Source organism: Alligator sinensis, unplaced genomic scaffold (assembly GCF_000455745.1).
Source record: "Alligator sinensis unplaced genomic scaffold, ASM45574v1 scaffold489_1, whole genome shotgun sequence".
Classification (NCBI taxonomy): Eukaryota; Metazoa; Chordata; order Crocodylia; family Alligatoridae; genus Alligator; species Alligator sinensis.
The window spans coordinates 3,820,934-3,837,862 of NW_005841901.1; the positions used below are offsets into that span (position 1 = coordinate 3,820,934).

The 16,929-nt window shown below is 37.8% G+C and overlaps 1 protein-coding gene across 1 annotated transcript in view; it reads left to right on the forward strand.

The window, feature by feature from the left end:
- Nucleotides 1-16,929, forward strand: part of BIRC6 (baculoviral IAP repeat containing 6) — a gene marked incomplete at its 5' end in the record, with an annotated part of 326,913 nt that overhangs the window by 233,536 nt on the left and 76,448 nt on the right. Inside the window, one exon of the mRNA XM_025197634.1 lies at nt 3,330-3,498. Within this exon, the coding sequence (XP_025053419.1) occupies nt 3,330-3,498 (169 nt within the window). The remainder of the gene's footprint in view (nt 1-3,329; nt 3,499-16,929) is intronic.

Sequence of the window (16,929 nt, forward strand, 5' to 3'; positions counted from 1 at the left end):
TTGGAGTCCACTAGGACTCCAAGATCCCTTTCCAAATCCGTGCCACCCAGCAGGTCATTTCCTAGGCTGTAGGTGTGCTGGACATTTTTCCTCCCTAGGTGCAGCACTTTGCATTTCTCCTTGTTGAACTGCATTCTGTTGTTTTCTGCCCACTTGTCCAACCTGTCCAGATCTGCTTGCAGCTGTTCCCTGCCCTCTGGTGTGTCCACTTCTTCCCACAGTTTTGTGTCATCTGCAAACTTGGACAGAGTACATTTCACTCCCTCATCCAAGTCACTGATGAGGACGTTAAAGAGTATCGGTCCAAGGACCGAGCCCTGCGGGACCCCGCTGCCCACACCCTTCCAGGTCGAAGCTGACCCATCTACCACAACTCTCTGGGTGCGACCCTCCAGCCAATTCGCCACCCACTAGACTGTGTAGTCATCCAAGTCACAGCCTCTTAACTTGTTCACCAGTATGGGGTGGGATACCATATCGAAGGCCTTTCTGAAGTCTAAGTATACGACATCTACCCCTCCTCCTGTGTCCAGGCGTTTCGTAACCTGGTCATAAAAAGAGACTAGATTGGTCAGGCACGATCTGCCTTCCACGAACCCGTGCTGGTTTCCCCTCAGCATAATTTGTCCTGCCAGGCTCTCACAAATGTGAGCCTTGATAATTTTTTCAAAGACTTTGCCAAGGATAGAGGTGAGACTGACTGGCTTATAGTTGCCCGGGTCCTCCTTCCTCCCCTTCTTGAAAATGGGGACCACATTGGCCCTTTTCCAGTCCTCCGGGACTCGGCCTATGCGCCACAAGCGCCAGTGGCTCTGCAATGATGTCGGCCAGAGCCTTCAGCACTTTATATAAACATATAAAGGTTCGTACAAAAAACTCTCCATCCTAAGTTACAAATTAGATAGATTACTTCTTAGCTTCCAGTATAGCTGTCCCTGTAAAAAGAACTGAGCATAAAAGCGGGTATGCTGATCTGTTAGCTGGCAGACAGTTCTGAGTGGTCATTGCACCAAGTAATTTTCCAACAGGTTTCTGTGGAGTTGTTCTATATCTAGTCAAAAGAAATGACGGTTCATCAGAGGAAGAGCCAAAAAATTAGGAACAGACGTTCTAGCTAATAGGTTTCTGTTTTACCCACCACTAGAATGGGTAAATGACTGGTTTAAGAAATGCATGCATACCAGCCTGTGGCTTCTTTACTGTTCATTTAATCCAGGAAGAGCACACACCAACTGCAGATGCTTCCTCAGCCTGATGAATGGTATTTATACCCAAAAGCTTGCAAAGAAGAATTTTTCCAACTATTTGTGTTCGTCTAATAAAAGATATCAGATTTACCCAAAGAACCTTGTCTGTCAAAGGCTATGCATTCAAATACAGTTGGGTTTCTTTGGAAAGGTCCACTCAGCCTACCCACCAGTTCTAGTCTCCTTTTTCTTCTTGCTCAGCATAACAGTAAACTTGAACCATTTACATTTTATCAGTGATTGAATTCAGTACAGTCCAACTAGTGGCTGATGGGCCACATGGTTAACCTGCAGTCCATGGGCCTAGGAGCCACCCCTCTCATAGCCACATGGCACAGAAGGGCTGAGTGTTGGATGTCCTACTTGCTTGGTGTAGGACGCAGAGATTGTGTGCTGCTGCAGCAATTCACATGGCAGGAGAAGGGTTACATGCTGGTCTTAGAATTAAGGGAGTGGATGGTCACATGTTATCTGTGCAGTTGGGAGCTGCCCCTGCAGCATGTGGCTACAAGTTGTGTGGCCCCCAGCTGCGCTGAAAATGGGCAGCTCTGGGCAGAAGTGATGTGATTAAAGCTTTGGAGCTGAGCAGCAGTTTGAAAATTTTTAGCTCTGATTCTCAACTTTTTTAGGCTCAAGGTGCCCCTTGAAAAATGCCAGTGCTTAGCTCAGTGATTCTCAACCTGGTTAGACTCAAGGTGTCCCTTGGAAAATGCCAACTCTTTGTTTTCACTTGGCTTTTGACTACAGAAAAAACAATAAAGCAATTTTTATGTTATAAACTCAGAAAGACCACAACAAGATAAAATGTTTTAACACTATGGATTCCTGTTTGAAATCTCTGGGTTTATCTTGTGAATTAATTTTGGACACCTAACAGTGCATAATACTCCACGGCACCATTGAAACGCTCTCAGGGCACTCAAGGGTGGCATGGGACCCTGGTTGAGAATAATTCTTTAACCTAAGGGTATCTCTTATAGAGTTACCTAGGGTAACACCTGATTTATGTGTTGTTTCTTTCATTTCTAAAATAGACTTAAAATAAAAACTGAGAAAACAGAAGAATACATAATTGACACTATCAGGTTTTTATTTCAATTAAAGAATTCATCATTATAAATGTACACTGAAAAGATTCCCCCAACTCCTACCAAATATTCCACATTAAAAAAAAAAAAAGGCTGCATAAATAGGCCTTGGGGCCAGATGTGAAATTCAACAAATTTCAACAGAAGCAAGCTCAGAGCAGCATAGGGCAAGCCCTTTTTATAAAACATTACCACAAGTGTGCTTCATTTTGCTGTAAGCTTCAAGTACATGTGTTGATCTCAAATACTAGAAGGATGTATAAGGAAAGTATTTTTTTTGAGGTGGCCAGTTATGGTAGATTACAGAACACGGGCATCATGCTTATTACAAAAAGCCTTTCCTAGGAAAATAAGGAGGTAAAATGTTTTTATTATTCACAAGCAGAAGTTTTTTGGCAGTTTTCATATGTTGCCTCATGGATGGATTAAAGTGGTAGTGATCAGTCCAAAGGTGAAAGTTAAAATTTTTTTGCTGCTTTAGGTAAAAAGAGTACTGTGTTAGTGTTTTGCTGTTTAAAGGTAGGATAGGATCTAACAGTGACCCTTTGGCTATGAATTTTATTAATAACAGGGCAGATATCTACTTGGCCAGTTGCATGGTCTGTCGTATGACTTAAATACTGGATTAATTGTGAAGATGGGTAATATTTGGAAGGAAATTAATCTAATAGGTGTTTTAGAATACATCCTTGAAACCACACCATTTGGGGGTATTTAGCCATACAGGACATTCAAAGGTTTTTAAAATAAAAACATGACTGTATCATTTGAAATATTTTTTTTTTGTTTTCACATTCATAACAAAAATAGTAGTTAACTGTGATTAAATTTCTGTATAGGAACTTACCTGAAGATGTCTCTCAGAAACACATTACAGCATTTTATTGGTAAAATAATTGTAGACTACCATTCAGTAATTTTTAAAATTGGTGCAATTTAAGTTCTTTCCACTAAAATGTATAAGCTTTTGACTAAGTCTCTTAATGTTTTTCAGGTCCTTGCAAGTTATATAAATCCTGCAGGGAGCACGTCAAATGGAGATTCCCAGACTAGCCATGAGGCTAGAGGACAGAACAGCAATGCACTTCCATCAGTTCTGTTAGAGCTACTTAGTCAATCTTGTCTCATTCCAGCAATGTCGTCATATCTCCGTAATGATTCAGGTAATGTACTGATGTTCTCTTATAAAGCCTATTCCACTTGGTTCTATTAAATTAGCATGATAGGAAAATATTAATCTCAAGATAATTGTAAGGATTCATTTGCAAGATAATTTCATGGTTTGTGTACAAAATGAGTAATTCTTCCTGGTTTACTTCAGGGGTGTTTTCAGCATTAAAAAAAGGGAAAAGCATATTTTTATTCCTCTTGTTACAGTAGCTTCACTTATGCCTAATGAGATTTACGTTGTTTGCTATTCATTTGACTATTCATAGAACTTCTTATTGTGTTTATAGATTTTGAAACTGTTGAACTGTTTTCCGTACTTTCTAATAAATGTTTTTTAAAAATAGTTTGTTTGTTTTTTCTGGTAGGGAGGCCTATTTAGATTGTGTCAGTTTGCAAATTGCATTTGAATGTTGTACCCTATTTATCTTCACCAATATCTGAAGTTACCAGAATAGAAAGATTTCATATTACTACTCAAGTCTCGTGGAGAGATTTTAAAAAATTGAGCCTGTGAGAAATGTGTTTATATGCTTAAAGTTATTAAATGCCAGGACTTGAAAGCACTTGGTACAGGGGCAGTCTAATCTGCTTGTCTCCTTTTTTATGAAGGTCATACTTTTTGTTATACTTTAGTTGTGAGGTACATTTATAATGTTACGTTCCTTTAAGATTTATATTGATAATATACCATCTTTACCCAATTCCAAAACAAGTTTTTTCCTGCATACAACATGAGGGGTTGAAGGGAAAGGCCCTCATCTTGGGATAGTGTATGAGGTGGTGGGTGGGCAGGCAGGTGCTACAGCTCCTACCCTGACCCAATTTTATTAATTGTGGCCCTAAATCATGTTGTTGACACTAAAATCTGATTGTAAACTTCTGTAAGATGCAACATTTTTTCTAGCCCTAATCTTAAATCCAGTTACAAAAATCTAAAGCCAAGTCTACAGAGTCAACACTCAAAGCTCTTCTGTAAAGAGTGGAGTTCTGACACTGCAAAGAGCTACATCAACTCTTAGATGAAAGAAGGTGTCTGCCTTTGTTCTTGGTACCAACAGAAGATGCATGAAGACCCTTCCATGCCTTCTGCTGGATGCTGTGATCTCATAGGTGCACTTTGCAGTCTGCCAGCATGACTTTCTGTAGCACATGGATGTGTGTAGTGGCAGCCTCTGTCTGCTTTCAGAAGTGCTGTTGGCAGAACCATGCTAGTGGAGACAGGGCCTTAGTCAGACCAAGATCTTTTAAAAATGGTTGGCTAAAGTTATGCTCTGAAATCATTCTTTCAGCATTCATTTTTAGGGAGAAAAAAATAGTTCCACCAGGCTTTTGTATTTGGCAGAGATTGGTCACAATGTTTCCTGTAGACTAGAGCAGAGTTGCTTGCTTTTTATGGAAATAACAGTTCTGTTGAGTAACGCTCAAGCTGTTAACAATTATGAAATTAGGAGTGGCAGTGAAGAATGCTAACTGCAACAAACGTTTAATCATCTCCACTGAGTACAAATTATTACATTTTCCATAGAATTAATGATTCTTATAGACACCTTACCATGAGTAGGTCCCAAAGCACTTTGAGAGAGGCTGCTATTATCTTCCCCATTTTACAAATGAGAACTGAGGACCAGTGGTGACATTTAAGGTCATCCAGCAGAAAAATGAAATGGGGTGCAAACAGATGATCATCAAGAGGAGGAGATCAGGTCATCAAGTGAAGCATATCAGCTGTGCCAGGCAATGTCCTGTCACAGGTGGCCCAAGTCAGTGGGTGTGATGTATGTTGCCCATTGTCACACCCATTAATGCTGGGACAATGGATGACGTGTTCTCCTGGAGTATGAGGGGCCAGACCAGACCACCCTGGGAAATCCCACACAGGCTGAGGCCCCTAAAGCCACCAAAACACCTGCACAGGGCAGCTGGAGAACGCAGGCAGCTCCGGGCTGCCCATGTTCTTGCTCCATAAAATAAACAGATGTCCACTTCTAATTAGCTGCACAAATTGGTACCGTCTTTGTTATGGCCACATTTGTGGTATGACAAGGAGCATGGATGTCTGTTTGCCTTTTGTTTGTGCCACCATAAGTTTTTTAAGTCTGTTTCCAGCCATACAGAAACAGTAGAAATGGAAGTTAATTTCTTTTGAGATGAAGCAACAGTCTTCTGCTGCACAGTTTCTAAGCTGGAGCTAAATGATTATCCAAAAAGCAAAAACCCTTTGCAAGCTTCTTCAGACATGAAGGATCAGAGCTGCTGGATAGGATTGTGAGTGAATGCGTGTGGTAGCTGCTGAAGTTCTGTTTGTTACTCTTTCTTGCAATTAGTAGACTTAGTTTTGCTGTCAGTATTGGGAGAGGAGCAGTGACAGATTGTTAGAAAAGAATGAAAAAGATGTGTCTTCAAAAGAGCAGGTCATCCTAGATTGCTGACTTATAGGCATTCTGCAACACATGTCTTAAAGTCTTAATATTCCACTAATCAAGCTAACTTTGCTTTTGGCAGTTTTGCTGTCTTTTAGCTACTACTAGCTTCTCTTTTCCTATTTCACAGGCTTGCAAAATATTTTTAGCTCTTTAAAAAAAAAAATAGATCTTCCCATGGAGACAAGTCTTCAGCAACAGCTAGGGGTTCAGCTTTTGGTTAAGCAGGACAGGGAAGGTGAGTGATTTGACTATTAGGCTCCGTTCCTGCTCTATGCAGCCATAACTCTGGAAACATTTATTTTCCTCCATTTTGTCTTCCCAGAAGTAAGGTGCTTGTTTTATTTGGGGGGGGGAGAAGCAGGGGATGGAATGTGAGAATATAGGGAATTACAACTCTGCATTTTTTTAGATTAGTATGTGAAATTCTGAATGCTATAAAAATCTGGGCTTTTCTGAATTGAATATATAAAATGTTTTCCTAAGTATCTAAATGCCATAATGATCTGTAGCAAGGAGGTCCAACTGTTCATGTTCTTCAAGATGCATCTCCATGTTGCTTCTTTTTTAATAAAAAGTTTTGTAATGCAGTTTTTTTCAATCTTAATCACTTGTAAATTGAAGGAAACAGCAATGAAGGAAAGCACTCCTAAAATACCTACCAAGGCCTATCTTGGAATGATTAGTAAAAAGCAGACTTCTAAGGATTTTGAATAAGAGGAAAATAAATGTGCAGAAAAGCACAGATTTGGGGGAATTGATGTACCAGAGAATATTGCCTTTTCTTCATGCATACTTGAGACTGAAAATTTAACTTGTTTGAAACCAGGACTTTAAAATAGCTTGTCTTATTGACGAGCAGACATCATTGCATTGCAACAGTTATTTAGCATAGAGACCGAATTAATGCAAATGAGTTTTAAAGGTCAAGTTGGGGGCTTTTGCCTCCCAGATAGCTGGCAAGAAGACACAGTTAACAGAAACTCGCACCGCTGGACCGTGAAGGGAGTGTAAGTTACTAGCATCTTCTCTTAGCTTCTATCCGCATCCTCACAGGAGGGCGTAGAATACACTTAAACCAGGTCATCTATATTGAAATCCCTGTTTTGGGGACAGCGGAGTACTTAAATTTGGCAGATTATTTCTGAAGGACAGCACAGTTTAGCGCTAAGACTTGAGGAAGCTATATTTGAGCTCTAGGTTTTATTAAAGAGTTTTTGCTTGCATATGGGATAGCAAGATTTGTTCATCAAGGAATGTGAAGGGCACAGAATTAAAGACCAGCTAGTGGAAGTCCTGAGCTCATGGTCTCCTGGGTTCCAATCCAGTGCAGCTTCCTGAGGCCGAAGGATATTTTCGTGACCAGAGAAGCAGCAGGAGCAGGGTACCTGTTTCTGTGGCATGCTGGACTAAAACTGGGACACTATATGCATAGTGCTAATAGAATGTTCTCGGATGTTGGCTTCCAGCCAAGAACAAGATGTGCTCAGAAAAAGCTGATGGAAAACAGCAGTTTTCAGCAGCTGCATAATTTGCCTGCATGTGAATGGTTTTTCATAGGACCAACAAAAGGTTACCCTTATTTTAGGACTCTGCTCTTCCCAAATTTCAAATTCTTGCTCTTGCAAAATCTCCCTCTCTAATAAAGTATTAGACTGCTACGCAGGAGTCTACTGTTACTGTGATATTGTCAGATAAACTAGATGCTCAGCGTTTTGGTGATAACTAGGGTTCTGTCTTGTTTGCACCATTAATCATGGTAGCTACAAGTAGATAATATGCTTTTCCTGTAAAGTTGGTGTGATGTAGTTGTTTAAAGAGGCCGCTAATGTTTGACAAACGCCAAAATACTAAATTGACATTTCTAACAACTATAATTTTTCATGAGGGTAAACACTTTTTGGCAGGCTCACTCTGCATCACCTGCCTCAAATCTTTGCAAAAAGATCACTTTTCTAATGAAAGTGAAGCACATGATGAATAAGCAGACGATCACCACTTAAGTACCACTTAATCATTTAGAATCTCACCTGGAAATAGAACTTCACAGCGTTAGCAGAGTAGTCACATTTCTGCATCCCCCCAAGGGAAGGGACAGGGTGATCCCAAAGTCCCTGAAATTGTAAGTTGAACGTTTTCATTAATTTTCTTAATTGCTTCCTTTCTGATAGAGAAGGAAAAGTTCTTTGTGAATACGATGGATTGTGTTCAGATATTATGCGGAAGGAGTAAGGTGCTGGAAACATTACTGAGTTTCTTAATATTTCTGCATTTCTGTTTGTCAACTTAGTGTAGCATTACCATGGCTTTAATGGTTCTTTTCCCGTTTCAAAAAGAGCATTAAAGACAGTTTAGCACTTCAGTGTGTGGTGAGTTTTTAATAAGCTTATGTTCTCATGTGTGAGCACTTAATGCAGATGTACAGGTACAATATTAAAGTATGCATATAGTAAACTGTCCTTACTTGATTCTAATTTTATTCCTTAATTAAAAATAAAAACATAGTCTGTTTTCCTTAGTGAGGACTTGCATGCATTCCGTATTTTAAAACTTAAGTAAAGCCGTGTTATATCTATCTTTTTTTTTGCAAACACAATCCCCAAAAACATTTTCAAATGTGGGAATGACATCCCCCACCCATGAACTGCAGATATAGGGCACATCTACACAAGACTGTTATTGTGCAGAAGACTAATTCTACTGCACATTAGCACAGTGGGCAAAGCCCATGCTAATGCACTGTAGTCTTAGTGTGGTGTGCATTAACATAACCAAAAAAAAATTAATCTGCACTAATGTGCAAATTACAGCACATTAAGTTCGTATCTGTCATTACAGGTACTAAACTTACTGTGCCATGATAATGGCTCATTAATGAGCACGTAGATGTGCCCATAGGTTTGCAATGAAATGTCGTGCATTTATTACCATAAGGCAGTAGTTTCCCACAAATAGATGGCAACTTGTTTGGATCACTGGCTCTTAAGACTCGTGAAGTAAATCAGCAATTTAGATTTTATAATCGAAAATTACGAATACTTATTCCGTGGACCTCATTTGTATGAAAATAAGTTAGTCCTAGTCAGATCATTTGTTGGGAGAGACGGACAGGTCTCAGTAACTGTGAGTAGGGTAGAACCGAGAGTTCAGATAGTACAAAATAAAAGAAGGAAAGGCCCTTTCGGATAGGGGCCATTTTTGTTATATATTTTAACAGTGAGTAGTGTAATGGGGCTAAGGGCCCTGTGTGTTGCTACAATTGCATGCAATACCAGTGAACTAGTACTGCTTAAAGACACCTTTAAAAATACATTTAGCAGTATACATTTTCTTTATGCTGGTTCAAATATACAACACATCTTATCTACTTCTTTGGATCATTATTAGGTTGACTATACTATTTTGAGCTCACAGAAGTAAAGAGTTTTAATGTCACTAGTTTCACCTTATAAATGCTTGCATCTACATCAAAAGCAACAATATTCTGCCTCTCCTTGATAGCAGGAGCTAGATTTGTGCTCCCTTTGCTGCCAGCCTTTGGGGGTTTTGGCGGTCCTTTCTTTCTGTGTTCCTTCTGTAACTGTCTTCATTTTCCTTTCACAGTACAGAAAGAGTCCCAGTTTGTGGTCAGTAGAGCTTCTGGTAGCAGGGCACTTTGGTCTGTTTTGAGTTTCTATCTAAAGATCCGACTGTAACATTGTCTTCAAGTGAGATTTCCTCCTCTACTAAGAAAGAAAATGCCATCTTTCCTTTCTGGGCCTTAATCAGGAGCTGGCTTTGTGAGAGGGGCATTTTGAATTTAGCTTTGATGTAAAATTTAGTTACTACTGTCCAAACTTACCAAGGAATTCTCTGTGGTGGTTTCATCAAAAGGGGCTGGTAACCCTTCATACACCTTAGTTTCTGGTAATTTTTTTGTATGCCCCTTTGAATTTCACCAAGTAGTCTAGCATTAGGTAATGTTTGCCAATTCATTCAATTGTGATTTTCATCCTACTTTCAAGTATCAAATTGCAAGATGATAGTTTAATTTACTTCTGAAGTAAATAGTATGCAACACCCACTACATCTCCTTATTCCTGTTCAAAGCTGCACTGTCAATTGAAATTTCTTCTACTAAAAGATTAAGTTAAATTGCCTTATCTATTCAGAAATATCTTCCTCTATCATTCCATCAGCCAGAAGTTGAGCTGCTCCAAAATTGCCATTACGAGCAGTTCCACCCCGTCTTGTCTCAAGAAATCACAATGGTGTTTTGTTTTGTGTTGGTTTTTTTTGTCTGAAGGCTCACTCTGCAAAGAAGTCTAGTTCTACTTGGAAGAGCAAAGTCCTTCAGGAAATCTGACGTCTTGTCCATCAGCTTATGGTAAAGGTTTGAAAGTTTATGGGAGGTCTAGACTTCTCAGAAAGTTAGCAAAATAACTCCTGCAAGTCTGGTACATTCAACAATAACTCTGGCTGCACTTTGAACAAAAGCTAAATTTCTTCTGAAGAAATCTATGAGCAGCCATCCTGCATTCTCCACACCTCTTCAGCCAGACCCTGTATTGTGAATCTCCTTTGGTCACTAGACCTTGTCATCTGTCATTTATGAGCCTTGATCTTAGTCTTATTTTTCATATTGCACTTCCTCCATAATTTCTGGTTGAATAGCTTTTTAATTAACAGCATATCTCCAGATTTGTGGACTTGCTCTATGTAAAAATAGATGATATATTTTAACAAATTTGTTTTTGTTATTTTTTTAAATAAGGTAAAATCATGTTCTGGTCTGGTTTTTTTATGAGCTGTATTGTATATAAATACACTTTTCCAGATTTAAAAATTGGAAGCTTTATACAGGAGTTCATATACCCAGATGTGTCTAAAACGCTACACACTGAACTTTCTGTCAGATCCAAATGAGTGTTTGAGTCCAGGAGGACTTTAGGTATACTTGAGTAACCTTCATGTAACAGGTAGCTATGTAGCACAAAAGTTGGAAGCCATTGTCTTACAAAGATACTGCATTATAACTTAGAGCAATCAGTGAAAAACAGTATTTGTGTAAATAACAAATGCATTATGAATTTGGGTAGGCAGAATGAAATTACCCAGTTAAGTAAATGACAAAGATATCAGCATTAATATGCTTACTCTTTTTAAAAATGTCACTGAATCTGCCACTTGGATATAACCTTGAGAACATAATATTTACCTGAACTGTTAAACCAGTGGTTCTCAACCTTTTAAGACTCAAGGCACTCCTTGTTAGACTCAATCCATCCCTCAGAAAATGCCCCCTCTCAACTTTTACGTATTTTTTTGACTACAGAAAAATAGTAGAGACATTCTTTTGTTCAAAGAACTCAAACAGACCAGAACAGATCAACGCATGGCTTTGACATTATAGACTTCTATGTAAAATGTCCCGTTTTATCTTGTTAATTCTGTGTAGGTGTTTGCAGCTAATATTGCATACCACCCTTAAAAGGGTCTCATGGCACCAAAGACTTCAGAATCACTTTGTTTAAACCAACAACATAGGGCGTTTTTACATGTGGTCCTGACACGGTGCCAGGTACTTTTAATTAGCAAGCTGCGCGAATTAAAAGTGCCCATGCTTCACTTGTATCAGTGGCACAGCACATCCCTGCACTGAGAAAATGGCAGCTGTGTGCTTTAAACTAAAGCACATTGAAGATGTTTAAGTTCAGAGTGCACCACTGCCATTTTCTCAGAGCAGAGGCATGCTGCACTGCTGATGCACGTGACACGTGAGGCTGCCAGAGTGCGTCAATTTACATGCTCCAGCAGATTCGATTAATCTAGTCTGTCCCCCGAATGTATGTAAATGCCCATAGTGTGTTAACCCATTGCACCGGTTCATTAGTGACCTGAAAAGAAAAAAGTGCTTTCTACCAAACTGTTACACTTCTTCGCTATAACTTGTGTTCTACATTGCTTAACCCAAGTGTCCAAAAAAAATTACTTGAGCCTTTTTCTTAAAGCAGAGAATACTTCATAACATAATTGATAAGCCATTTTAATAAACTAGTGCTGGGGTGAAAATGAACATGAGTAATTTCTCCCCAAATTTCACTCAAAGAATAACTTTATTCAGAAGTACTTGAAAATGAAATGAAAATCCTTCCTCAGCTATCTCTGTTCTTACACCAGTGTTGTTTTATATATGTACAACAGCAGGTAGAAAATAATGAATACTGTGAAAAAGCCCGAAGAACAGTATCTCTGCTACAGTAGTTTAAATCATTATGAATAACCTGATATGATTCTTTGCACATAAGTGCTTCTTGAGTTTGTTGGGTTTTTTATATGAACACTCTAGTACTTTGTGTATCTACAATGATGTCACAAGACCAAAGATTGCTTGTGTAATATGGATGATGCCAAAAACTCTTATCTCCCGCTGATGTATTGCCTCCCAGTTCAGTCTCATCTCTGTGATTACTTTTGTGACATCTCTTTATAGATAAGCCACTATCAAGTTTAAAATGGCAGAACTAGAACCTAGTGTCTTCTAGCTCAGTTCTTCTTCATAAATAAATACAATAGAATATTGAATGCAAGCTGCTAACAATGCAGACGCCTTTCTCTAGTTCACTCTGGATATTGTGGAGTCCTGACAGCATTTGCTCCACATGGTATGTTTATAAATGTCTTTCATGGACTCAGTTTGTTTAAGACTCAGAGTAGTTTACGCAACAATAGCATGTCCATGTACAGCTGCCTTATTTTATGAAATGGGTTGTTGCTAAACAGCTCAGGAAAAAATTGTCTGTTGTTTTCAGAAGCATGTTTCCTTCCTAATCCTTCCATGTCCAGTGGTAATAGTAATGTTTGGTGGTACTCTTTTAACAGTTCTAGGAAGTTCATATCCTAAAACAATGACACGTTTAGATCAATTATTCTATGCCTCTTTAGCTTTCACATTTCTTGCCTTGAACACTTTTAATCTTAATGTTATCAAGGTAAATTTCTTTTATATGAAAAATATTTAGATGTGTATATAAAAACTAGTAAATTTGATCTTTGTGTGATTTTTTTTTTTTTTTTTAAACCCAGTTTAAACTCAAAAATGTGTTTGTATGTTTAAACTAGGTATGTGAAATAGTCCCATGAATTTCATGGGGATCAATCAATCGCATGTTTTTATAGATAAGTATGAGTATAAGCTGTTGCAGTCCTGGGCCTAACTAATGAGCAGCACCTTTCAAACATGGTATAAAAACTTAAGATCTATGTAGCACCTGGGTCATACGTGGTGAGTTCTTCAGGGCAAGGATTTAAAATTGCCTCTGCGTGGCATGAAGCACTCTAGCACTTAAAACTCAGTGTAGTCTTTGATTCTTATATCAAACAGTTTAGATATATTTCTTAGCATCTAACCAGTAAGAAATGCTCTTGACTGTTAGAACAGTTCTTTATCCTTGTGTGATGCTTTTATTTTATTTTAAAATAAGCATCACGATAAAAATGTGACTGAGATGCATTCTAGAAATGGCAATATGGAAAATGTAACAGATTTCAGCATTTGGAGAAAACATCTATTAGTATAGTATTAATGATCTTAATAAATGGTAAAAGAAAATACAAAAAATCACTTGCAACATCCTTTTAAGAATGTTTAACTGTAAAAGCATATCCTTACTTAGAGCACTATAATTCCAGTTAAAGATTCAGTGGAAGGTAAGGGTATCTGACTTTTCTTAACATTGTATAAGAATTAACAAAAATGTTGCAGCATATAGTCAGTAGTTAAAATTTTATTTATTATTTTAACAGTATTTTTGGTATGATAATACTCTTCTTTCCACTCCTACTATATATTTGTTTAAATGTTAACATATTATAATAGTTTAAAAAATAAAAACCCTACTTGTCTCTCATATGTTACCTTTTTCACCTATGCAGTGGTGTATTGTCACAAATCTTTAGAAAACATCAGTTTGAAGAAGTAAAATATATACGCAATCTGTGTTCTTCATGGAGACTTCTGTGTTGCAGTCATCGTCTGTTTTTAATCTGTTTACACTGCTTGTGTCTTGCATATTAATTGGCAGTAAAACAATACTGTCTGTATTTCCAGTGTTTGCGCTCTAGCCGTTATCAATGAGAAGCTGAATACTGTCTGTCTCCATTTACATAATGTAGTAGTCCTAACTGGGCTCACAGATGCATTTCAGTCACTGATGCAGCATCCTTAGACAGATACTTTGCTCTGGAATGTATTTAATAATCTTTTAGGCTGTTTCCTATTGCTTTGCATTTAAAAATCATTTTTGTCATGACTAGTCTTTGCATGGTATACTGTACAGTTGATGCTGAAAAAATGTCATCAGAGTGTAGTATAGATGTATACAAAAACAATCACAAAGAGATTGAGCACTGTTCCAATTATCCCCAGCATAGCTAAAATAGATTCTTCTTTTTCCTCATTCTCCTCTTGCCTTTTTACATCTTCTAATGTTGTGATGGCTGAGGTCCCCATTTTTCCTGCAAGTATCTTCACCAGTGTTCTGATAGCTAGCTAGAAGAAAGAAGAAAATGATTAATCTAGCCTTTTGAACAGGTAGTTGGGGTCCTGTGCAAGTGGAAGAATATGTTGTATTTGTGTACTGAAGGTTTCTTAAAGCTCTTTTCACATAAGGTTCAGTTTTTCTCTGTGTACAGTTATATCCCATTGCAATTATTTGCAGTAGCTATGGAATAAAGTATAATGTAAATCAGTTCTGGTTTGTTATTGCAAACCAATTATTATGTTTTGTCATAGAAGTTATCTGATCTGGCTTTAACCCATTTACTTTTTCCTTATGAAACAAAAGAGTTCATATAAGCATGTACCCATACATGCTCATGTAATAGAAAATGACTGTGAAATGGCCAGAAGAAATTATGTGAATTCTCAGCTATTGTTGAACACTGACTTGTCACAGTACACTAGCAGGTGATGATGATCATATTTGGTTTGTTGTTTTCAATGTAGAAATTGGTTATCTTAATATAATTATGCAATCTCTGACTTATCCATACCTAGCTAGCAGATCTAACTAAGGCATTGTCCTTTTTACTTTTTTTAATATGCCTGCTTTTGGCCATTTTGTAACGGTAAATATTTTTAACAGAGAATGCAGATCTGCCAGTCTTCAGATACAAATTTTTTTATTGCAGTATGCCCAGAGACAATGGTGCTCTTACAGCATTCACATATCTATCACAAATAAGGATTTGAGAATTTCTTACAAATGTGATTTGTGATTCATATACAGTCTTGCCCTTTTTTGCAGAGGTAAGAATGTGACAACCTCTGATATCTAGTTCTGTTCATGCTTTTAATGTATTTGCAGTCAACATGCCTCCATTTAAATATTTTCCTGAGGGTTTACTTTCTTTTTGGGTTTACATATTGGATTGATTGCTGTCCACTGTGATTAAGTATTGGTGATAAGGAATTTCTGCTCTTCCTAAAATTTGTGTTTAATCTTTGTAGAAATCCAAGCCATCCTAATTTACTTAAGCTTCACATTTTGAATACAATGGCATTTTTATCTGTTGCCATTCATGTTTTTATTAATTAAAAATGATCACACTTCTGGTGAGTCTTATTTAATCAGAGCTATCAACCCATAACAAAATATATCTTATAAAGGTTTTTTTTAAAAAAAAATGTTTCTTACCCTACATTGCATCAGGAAGAAAATGTCATCAGACATGCTTCTTACTCGTCGATTCAGTGGTGAACCAGCCTTTTATCTTCATGGAGAGCTGCTCTCTTCTTTCAGAGAAAGAGATCATATACAAACATGAAGAATTTTTTTATACATAAAAAAGTTAAACAGTGCAGGTGGTGGTGATACAAAATCTTCCAACTGACTGGGCTTATCTTCCAGTAATCCACTGAAGTCAAGTGCAGTTTAAAAACAAAAAGCCCTTCTTAGGATTGATCCATGCTGTACATTAATTCTCATTAACTTGAGTTTTTTCTTAGGCAACATGCATTTTATGTACAATACATACTGTGTGCCGCTTGACTTTGCTTTTAAAAAATAAGCATAGCTCCTGCTTTTGTTCAGTATATGTTGTTTTTTCTTGAGACTTTCCTTTCAAAAATGAGCCTTTATCTACACTACTACTTGCCAGCCACGTGAAGATGCTTTCTCACGTTGACATGCTATAATTCCAGATGCAGTCAACTGTGCTCAATTACACTATGTAATTTTAGTCCAGGCTTTGAAAAACAATGAAAACAATCTGGTTGATTGGCAGTGGTGTTAGCATTGTAATACACCTGCTTCAAAGCCTCTGAAAATAATTCCAAGGTATTCTTCTGAGCATTGCATAACTTAGTAGCCAGTCAGATCGGAGGAGCAGAATGACAGTGGCTTTAGTTGCATACTGTAGTGAGCTGTGACATTGATTAAACATGCACTTGGCACTTGCTGAATAAAGAAGGAGCTACAAGCCACCCTTGCAGACAGTGAGTTGCATAACAATGTGCGATGGCTCTGCTATTTCATTGTCAGGCCAGGCACATTTTAATCCTGTAACAACAGTGAAAGTGTTCTGTGCAGAGGGGAACAGAGTTAACTGTACTTCAGGGCTTTCTGATGAAGTGCTGCATGACAAATAGTGACATTAAGGCATTCAAGCTGAAACAGTGTTTCTGCCTCTTGTCTTTTTAAGCTTTGTTTGACAGGCTATTGTTTCAAGGAGGAATTACTACTTTTTAATGCTTTCCTCTTTTTATTCATTGTCCAAAGACGAGATTCTGCAGAAAAATATTCCTGATCTGCTTGATAAGAAATAACTAGAACTCCTCCTGTGCATGAATTGGAGATGTATTTTTTGCATGTTCCATTTTGGGAGCATTTTTTAAGTCTTTCCTTCTTGTCACCCATTCCAATAAAACCTCAGCCTTGAGGTTGAGTTGACAACTGGCTACTCTTCAGACTATTTTATTATTTGGTTACTTTGTTATGGGAGAGCTTTGGCAGAGTAAGTATG